This window comes from Aptenodytes forsteri, unplaced genomic scaffold, assembly GCF_000699145.1.
Source record: "Aptenodytes forsteri isolate BGI_AS27 unplaced genomic scaffold, ASM69914v1 Scaffold323, whole genome shotgun sequence".
In the NCBI taxonomy this organism is placed as follows: domain Eukaryota; kingdom Metazoa; phylum Chordata; class Aves; order Sphenisciformes; family Spheniscidae; genus Aptenodytes; species Aptenodytes forsteri.
In genome coordinates, this window is record NW_008795323.1 from 480,360 (window position 1) to 490,278 (window position 9,919).

Below are 9,919 nucleotides of genomic sequence, written 5' to 3' on the forward strand. Positions count from 1 at the left end.
AGGGCCCTGCGGGGCGGCCGCGGCCCGGGGGGGGCTTTCGGCCCCGCCCCGACAATCCGTGTGCTCGGTGAGGGGCTCCGGGCGGGAGTTTCGCGGACGCGGCTGGAGAGGTGTTAAAAATGAAGGGTATGGCAAGGCAAAAGGGAGCGCGGTCAGCCAAGCCCGCGGCAGCCTGGGGCTTGGTGGTGGTGAGGCTGAAGCCATCGTTTGCTCAGACAGCGGCGTTTGGAGAGAGCGCCTTGCGAGCAAATCAAAAGCAGTGTGAACAAAGACGGACCTCGTTGCTAATACATACTTCCTGAGCGTTCAAAGGGACAGTTTTTGTCCAGACTACGGGGGGATTTGAAAACGATGTAGTAGAAAAACGTCACAATACTGTGGAGGAAAAGTAGGAGTTTTTAAACAGAAGTGTATTAAATGGCCAGCAAGCTATGTCAGAAAATGAGGCAGCTGTGACACGAGACTCTTAGAAATGAGAGCTGCTACATCAGCTGAGCTATAGGAAACAGTAACTACACATTTCAAGATAAGAGAATTGATAAGAGAAGCTGAAGTCACCAGCAAAAATACGTGGTTATAGAGGTAAGGATAGTCACTTCTCAGTGTGTAAGGAGAGCGAAAGAAATCCTTGTGATGGTAATATCCCACTGGTAGATAGACAAAGATATTAAAATTGTTAGTAATGCAGAAGAGTGTTTGATACATGCTTATGATTCTTATTTAGAAGGAAGCAAGATGATACGTTTAATTGCAAAGCCCCAGTAATTCATGTGGAAGAAAAAGAGATGGGCAGAAAAACTATCTGCTGCTCATTTTTTAAAAAATTGGGAAGTTTGGGGAAATTCCATAAAATTAGGGGAATGCTCGTGTTGTGCCAGTATTCAGAGAGAGAATTCCAGTCAGAGGCCTAGAAAAGAATAATTAATTTTATAAAATACCAAAGACAGCTATATAATTAACATATAATTAACACTAGTAAACCTGATTACAGAAAATAATCCTGCTGGGACAAGTTTGGTTTTGTTTGTGATAAGATTTACAGATTTTGTCAGAAAAGATCACTGTGGGTAAAATGTAGATTTCCTTGATCGTTTTGATTGTTTTATGCGAGGAGATGCGGGAATAGTTGAGTGAAATGGTCTGGTTTAGGTTGTGTAGGAGGTCAAACAAAATGATGTGGCCTCACACTCCACTGCTGTCATTAACATTGAAACAAAGCATAAAAATTATGTTAGAACAACAGAGGAATCCCTTTTGTAACGTCAGCTCTGACCCTGCAAGGTGACTTTATTCATCCAGTTTAACAGGGTTATTTACCAGTGTAAAATGATTCAATATTTACATAAATGTTTACAGGGTCAGAATTAAAAATAGTACATTATTCCTTGGTATTGACATGTGCTTCCACTCCAATCTGCTTTTCCCAAACTGGATCTCAAAACTGCTTTTTGCTCTTGGCGGTGAGTAAGAGGAGGGAAGGCAGCAGCTCTGGTGGCAGTAGAGCAATCCAGTTCCTGACTACTGAAAAGACAAATTAACAGCTTTTCAGACAGCCCCATTTGGAATTCTGCCAGGCAATTAATTTGTTTATTCCTTTCCTTTTTTATATTGCGTATGATTTTTTTTTAACAAATGTCCAGTATTTTGAGTGTAGCAAGCTGGTAACAGATGACAGAAGAGTGCTTTGACGTGTACGAAAGTGTGATTTCTCTGACACGTACAAAAGTGTGAATGAATAGAACTGTTTGAGCTGTATTTGCTATGATGCATATACGTATTTGAAATGCGTGTCCTGGGTGGGATGCTGGCCATGTTTTAAAAGTGCTTTTGCAGCTGGGGACTGTCTCTGGCTGTGAGTGAACACTTTCCTTTGAAGGGCCGGTCCCTCCTCCAGGTGGGGATAAAGAGCTATTTTAGCTCCAGAAAAACCTATTGGGATTTGACAGCAAAGCTTCTGCAATGTGTTTATTTAGCTATAAAAGTTATGGGTATGATTGCCAGAAGTTAAGGAAACAGTAGACCTGATGAATTTTCAGTGGGTGATAGAACTGGAGAAAGAAAACGACAAGAAATAAATGATTCAGTGAGTAAGTGGAAACAGAACAATGGAGGTGCTTGGTAGGGATGGCTCAGTAACACTTGTGCAAGTTACTAAAATAGCTGCACGGGAGCTTTATTTTAATAACTTTTTATAACTAATATTAATAACTAATAACTAAGGGAATTGCTGAGGAGAACTGTGGAATGACAGTCTATTTATATTTATAGGTCTGTTCTGGAGCCTCTGAAATCAATGGTATAGGTCCATTATCACTCTTACATACGGCATTTTCAAATGTATACATCAGGATTGTGTATGTCTTTTTTCCCATATTGCAGATGGAGAGACAGAGGCCCAGAAGAGTTATCTCACCTGCTGATATGCCACGTACCTAGGTTTCCTTTTTCCCTTTCTCCTAAATTACAGCTGACTTTAAGCCACGGCAACAAGAAGGGCTTTTTTGTTTTGTTGGTGTGCTTTTCCTGCGAGGAATATTCCTGAGACAGTTGGAGGTTGAGCTGTTTTCTGAAAGTATGAATTCCATTCAGTCATCTGCTTTGGTGCTTGCTCTGTGCTTTTATCATTCATTGTGCTAGAGGTTTCTGTTAGGCAAAGAAGTACACAGCTGAAGTGACTAACTTCAGCCATACTGATGCTTCTCCTAGGTAGCTTCAAAGGTAAGCCAGCATTTTGTCACCTTGGTGTAATCACTACAGCATTAGTTTCAGTCAAACTCTACAGAGGTAATTAAGTTCATACAATTACCAAAAAGATGAATGACTCAGTAGAGCACAAGCAATTTGTGCATAGTAGAGTGAGCTACTACAACACTCACTACCAGAAAATCCACTAGGAAAAGAGACTCTCTAAATCCTCCGATGGCAGCTTGCACCGTTACTGACGTTCAGGTAAAACATTTGGGATATGTAAGAAACCAGGCTTGTGTGGTTCTGGTGCTCGCAATACTGTCTCTGGAGCTCATACAGCCTTCTTTTCTCAAAGCACTACTAAAAAACTTCGATTTAAATCATATGGGGCCTCCACTGCATTTTACAGACTTCAGTGGGAAGTTTGGGTACAGAAGGAGTGTTACATCAACGCTTTAGTTAGTGGCTTACCCCCTTTAAAATGAAGCAGTGTTTGTAGCGAAAGATGCCATCTTTTGTAAAGCCAGTGGATATCAGAGGGAGAAACAGGCAAGCTTTTGGGCACCCTAGCTTCTCTTGAAGTCTGACTCAGATGCAGCAAACAACAAGTCCAAGCTGGGAACAAGTTACTGTAACTTTAACCTGATTATGTTAATCAATGAATCTGAGAGAAAAAGATAAATTAGAAATAATTTAATTTAAAGAAACAGCATAGGTGTCTGATAAATTAGACAGACCTTGTTGCTTGTGCAGGATTAATTTAATCTCTTCCTGTAAGGACAGGTTAGAGTGTCATAACAGCGAAGAATTCTGTCAAATGTGTTCTTTTGGCTGGAGAATTGTTTGGGTGTTGATATGTCAGGGATGGATGAAATGATTAGAAAACATATAGTCCGTTCAGTTGTGATGGGAGCAAAACCAGACTACCAGTTAATGAGAATTCAGCTGGAACAGAACCTGGAGTCATATAGGTGAGGAGAAAAGGGGAATTTTCAGAACTGTGGTAATGTTTCTGGTCCAGCTGAAGCAACTTCTCTTTCCAAAGCTGTTCAGCTCATGCAGACATCAACATTATACTGTCCCTAACATGCACAGACCTGCTAAGGCTGTAAGTCAGAGTTTCACATGGATAAAGATGAGACTTCCTTTGTAGTCTGAGAAAACATTAACCCACTCATTGTATGTAACGGCTTCTCTTCTGAATGAAACGTCAGCAGGCTCTCAGAATATTTTAATATTTAACCGTTGCAGGGCAATGTATCCGCACGTCTGCCTACTTTTAGCGTATAGCTCTTTGAGCAGTCTATTGTACATTTAATTTATTTAGCCAGGACAAAAATTTTAAATATTAAACTTCTCAGAGTAAATAAATACATATCTAGTAGCAGGATCTTACAGAAAACTATAGATCCTCAAAGGATAGGACTTTCTATGGATTCATCTTCAGATTATAAAAATTCATCCTTAAGAAATATGAGACTATTGCACTTGTGCACTACTGATGCCAGGACACTCTCAGGCAGAAATGGAAGGCTTCATAGAAATGTTGCTCTAGCTTCTCTCTTATGCTGCAGCTCTTTTATTAGAGCTGAGAGCATTTTCTTTGTATTTTAATATAAAGTAAAAATTGCAGTAACTCTTGTTTTGAAAAGACCCAGAAGCAGGGGACAGTGGTGCATTGGAATGGGTACCTTCCGAAATGTGTCATCTCCAGGGGCTGATGGAAAGCAACAGGACAGCTCTGCAGGGAAAGGTGTTCTTTGAAGTCTTGCATCATATACAAGAGGGAGAGAAAAAAGGCACAGGTTTTTTACATATCAGTTAATTTCTATTGGGGTCTATGCATTAATTTCTCCTAATGATTTCTGCAAATTTGTTACATTTTTGCCTAGCTTCTGCAAACAGAGACTGCTTAAGATGTTGCATGACAGAATGATATCGGTAGTCCCAACTCCAGCTTGCCTCCCACAGTCTTTAGAGTACCTTAAGAATAGTCTGATTTAATAAGCAGAGTATTTTGTGCTTTTTTTATGTGTACTTTGAGTTTTGCAACTTTAGCAGTCCCATTCTGAAGATTTTCTTCTCAATATGAAGTGCTAGAAATTTATTTTTAATTAAAACTGGATTTCTTGCATAATCACATGAATACAGGAGCTTGAGGCATTGAGGCATTAATCTCAACATTTCAACACTTGGGATAAAATATGAGTACTGGTGGCAGAGTGTATAAACATAATGTATTATGCAGGGAGCTACAGCAACTCTTGGATCCAGAGTCTGAGGAATTTTGAATACAGCGAGCATTACTACTGAAACTACTTTTTGAGTTTTGCTTTGTTAATATAGAGGTTGAGGTTTGGGGTTTGGGCTTCAAGAAGTAAAGCAACATTTAATGTACCATTTTCCATTCTAGTTGCTGGTGATCCATATTCTGATTTTTAATTTAGCAAGGTTAGCCTGGGGGAAAAACACTTTGTTCCATTTGCGAGAAGCTTTTCCTGTTGATTCTGGAGGAAACAGAACTTCAAGCTGATAAACTACAGTTTCATTTTGTTTCTAGATATTTCCCCATATTTCTAAAGCAAGATCTTGATGCAGTGAGATAAGCATGAATTGCTCAGCATTGACTAATACTTGAAGTGTGCAGTTAGAGTTCTGCCTGCTATTTATACTTTGCCAAATTGACATTCCTATATCTCAGTTCACCAGGTTTTTGCAAAATGCCATTGACCACAATGTCACCTTTTCTTATTTGAGTTGCAGTTCTATACTCAGGGCTAGACGTGGGCACTGTGAAGAAGGGGGATTGCCTTTGGCTGCGCCTCCATCATACAACTGGACGTGCATACTGCACCATATAGCACTAAGGGGAGGAGTGGGCTCCCTATGAAATGCTCCTCTGACTGCGGACTTTGTTACAGAGCCCCAAATTGGCCTTTAAATTCTGTGCATTTCCAGCTGTAGAGTCTGGGCCTTCCAGGGAGAATCTGATGTATGTCAGATGTATATCATTGTTCTCACTTAGAACAAATGTCTCTTTGTGTTCCCACACATTTCCTAGTGTCTTCCATAACTGCATGATATTCAACAGTGGGGTGGAGAAGCATCTGTCCCTCAACAGAGGAGACAGTGATATTCCTTGCTAGGCTCTGCTGGGTACCTACAAATGTGATTGCTCTTTCTGTGTGCTTGAAAGGCAAATTCTCTATCTACAGGATTTGTTGTAGGTGAGTTTTCCCAAGGATCCTATATGGCCATCACCATGGCAAGATGTCCTTGGATTAGTTCAGCATCCAGGTCCTTTTATAACCCCAGTACTCCAGAAAAACCTACAAGTAAATGCAGCTCTAAGCTGCTTAATAAAATGAAATATAATAAAGAATAAAGAATAGCCTTAGGAAGGGAGGCATTTCAGAGCCTCCCTTGGCTGGAGTGGAGCTGGATGGATGGAGTAAGCTGTAGCTGGTTGGTTTTGTGACTGATACAGTATTTCATGTTATTTTTATCCTTCCAGTTAAAACCAGATACTGCTGTTCTTAAAGAGCAGTGAATCTATTTAATGATGCCTTTAATAACCTCCTCTTTCCTTTTGAAAGCAGTATTTGGCAAGCAGAATGTCTCTCCCACTAATGGCTGTCTGCCAACTAGCTTTCATCTTTATCCTTTCTGATTCTGCAGTCATTTACCCATGTGAAGCATTTGCTCTTAGAACATGCAGGTTTTAGCTCCTGGCAGTCAAGGTGATAGAAATCAACGTAAATTGCTGGGGTGAGTGACCAGGAGGTGACAGTCGAAAGCCTTGGATATTGGGTGCTTCAGCCTGACAAGCAAGATGAAGTACGCGTGAATGGGAAACTGCATAGAGCTCATGAAGGAGGATCAGTTACAGGGCCTCAGAAAAGAATATAAAAAAGCACATAAAGAAGATCCCCTGAGGTAGAAAGGAATTATTTCTTGAGACTCATGTAAGAAGCTTCTGAGAATACTGGACGGGGCCCTGGGTCTGCGGAAACCAGTGGAAGAACCTGGGTTGACCTCAATACTCGGAGATCATTGTCTTCAAAACTATTTGCCTGTGGACCTTTTAAAATAAGGACTAAGGAAGCTAAGTATTCTCTGACAGAAGTTTCCTTAAGTAAAAGCATCTGCTATTGAACAGCTTTAGAAAGGGGAGCCTTGAAATGGCTCCTGGAATTTGTTTGCTTACACTGATCTACACCACTGTGATTTGGGACTAGGCTCCCTGATATCTGAAGGACAGATGCTTTATTTTGACTCTGATTTGGTACTACTAAATCCGAGTGCTCCAAGTCAGGTGAGCGTTTATGAGGTCTTTTTAAGAAGGTGTTGATTCTAGATTTTTTTTTTTTAAATTATGTGCAGCATCCCTAAGAGAAACATTATATATCGCACATCTTGCAATAAAATGATGGAAGTTGGCATTACTGCTGGTCAGTTGAAAGGATGCGTGGAAAGGACTATGAGCAGATTCTCTGCATCCCGAGACATCTTTCTACTAGAAGAATACAGATTCAGTTACTACAAGACTTCCAGTGAAATATTGGGAGTATATGTGTATTTGACCTAGAAATGAACATCTGTCATAGATAATTGCTTCGTGTAAGTTTGAATATTGTCTTTGAGCTTGGACTCTGAATCCCTTTGAGTTTGTGAGATGGATGCTGTTGATTTGACTCTGTCTCACCTCAGCTGCTCCTCTAGAAAACGCAGCACTGCATTTCAGAACTTCTTCCGGTGTTGATTCACCTTTCAAAGCTTTACACAGGTTTATTCTCCACTCTCTTTTCTTTATTTGACCTAACTATTTGTGTGGGAGACCACAGATTTGCATGAAGATGTTTACAGAAATGGCCCGGAGATTTGTATTCAGCCAAATACATTTCTAAAGCTAGTTTGGATTGATATGATCTTTAATTTCTTTTCAGAAGCTGATACTTTCTTGTTCCCTGAAAATGGAAGATGGATGTGTCTCCTTGCAGTACAAGAGAAATTACGTTTTGAAGCTGCTTTTCTAACAGTGGTCATGTAACACCATTTTGAATGCATCAGATTTCCCATTATCCATTATTTGCTTCCCCCCCTTTTTTTTTCATTTCAAGTGCCCAAGTCTGTAAGCAAAATTGTCATGATAAAATTTCACAGTCATATTCTTTAATTTAAAAATTTCTTTACTGAAAGAGTGGTTAAACATTGGAACAGCCTGCCCAGGGAAGTGGTTGAGTCACCATCCCTGGAAGTATTTAAAAGACGAGTAGATGAGGCGCTTAGGGACATGGTTTAGTGGGCATGGTGGTGTTGGGTCGACGGTTGGACTCGATGATCTTAGAGGTCTTTTCCAACCTTAATGATTCTATGATTCTATGATTCTGTATGAGACTGGTACTTGCATAACGTTAGAATGGAATTAAGAGTTTCTGCTTTGGATGCAGAGCCAAGCATTCAAGAGCATTTGAAATGCTGAGATGAGAGAAACTGTCTTGGAACAGGCTGTTCTTATCCTGAAGCAAATTTCTTGGTGTATTTCCAGAAGTACTGAACATAACTGCGAAATGGGACACAGAAGAAAAATTTGGGACCCAGTAGGACATGACCTCTTCTTCTATTGCTTTGCTCCCTTTGGTGTTAGAGCCAACCTAAGGCAAACTCTCTGCCAGGGGCACCAAGCTCATGCCTGCCATGTGTGAAAGCAATGACACAGAGCTGGCTGGAGCAGATAAATTACCAACCAAGAATTCATCTTATGCACGTGAAGTTCTCAATTGCCAGATTTCCCAGGTTGAAGTTTATTTTGTACCATGAGACCAGATTTAAAATAAACCCTGCAGTTCTTCATTGAGTGTCAACCTGTACTAAATGTAGGGAGGTCAGTGGGATCATATCAGGTGCAGGATGGTATCTGAGAGCTTACAGGTATATTATAAAAATGGAACATCACATTGTTCTGTTCCCCAAAATACTAAAACTTTATAATCTTGCATCTGAATATGAAATATTGAATAGTGAGTATCACAGAAAGTGCCTTTAAAATTATTCAAGTTTGGAGAATAAGTAAAATGTTTGCCTGAGGGGAAACAGAAATTTTTATTCGCACTTTGGTGGGAAATGAATGTGATTTGTAGGATTACTGTTGGTTAAAATAAAATACAGCTTATTGCATAAAGATGAAGGGATTCAGATGAGTGCCGTGTGCAATGTTATTTCTGTTGTGCAGTATAAATATATGGCTGTTGGCTATCAACAGGTCCTGTTCTAGGACGGTCAGAGACAGGGTGAGGGTAGGAATTGTATCTGGACTGGGCTATCATTCAAGGAGGATAGAGTTCAGGTTGTGTGGGCAGGTACCTCATGTCTTCATATCCTGTTCTCGTATCTCGTATCCATTCAGAAGTTTAGGAGTTGCTGAACAAGCCATAATAGAGAAGAAAAAGACGTTGGCAACCTTAGGTGGCTAAGGTGATGTTAGCTTAAAGTTACTGAAATGCTGTTCCCCAAAGCTATGAGAGGACTTGTAGACAAAACTGTCAGCTCAATTTCATCCTGCCAATATTTATGCTCTCTAGTTTGCGTGGAAAAGCAGCTGACCCAAATCTGCTTCCTCTGACTGCCTTACGCTTTGCACCTTATCTGAACATCTCCAAGGGCATGTCAGCTTTCTGTGAACAAGGGATTCACAAAGTGTTTAAGCATGTGCTTAGATTAAGTATGTAAGGAATCTCACAGAAGGCAGTAAGCATGTGCTTAAATGCTTTGCTGGATTGCCACTAGCCATGTAGCTTTTTAGAGCCTCAATTTCCCCTTTCTGTAATGAAGGCTTTCCTACTTCACAGGATTGTAGTGAGGAGAAACATTAAACACTGGAAGATTGCTCTGGCATTCAGGTGACTGTAGCTTTTCTAGACTTCTGTTTTTCTAAATAGACAATTTCCATCAACCTCTAAATCTTATTTACATAAATTCTTCTGCAGCTGGTTAAACAGCAAGCCATACAGTATGCTTTGAGGAATCAAAAGTAAGGTCAGTCAATAAATGATCCCAAAATCAGTGCTATTTATGAACTTGCTCATTTTCTTAGATAAAAGGGCATGCTTGAGGTATGATACCCTTGCTTTGTTTTAGTTTTGGAAATAATTGTAAAAGGAAGAGTAAAAAGTTTACAGATATAGAAAACAAGACTTCTATGTAGGTAAAGACAAAATTTTTTTTGATTGTC

General features: G+C 40.0%; 1 protein-coding gene across 1 annotated transcript in view; it reads right to left on the reverse strand.

Moving 5' to 3' along the window:
- The window catches only part of SMPD4 (sphingomyelin phosphodiesterase 4), a 20,943-nt gene extending 18,571 nt beyond the window's left edge, over positions 1-2,372 (reverse strand). The window contains exon 1 of the mRNA XM_009280028.1: positions 2,325-2,372. Coding sequence (XP_009278303.1) covers positions 2,325-2,372 — 48 coding nt within the window. The remainder of the gene's footprint in view (positions 1-2,324) is intronic.
- Between the last annotated feature and the right edge of the window lie 7,547 nt (positions 2,373-9,919).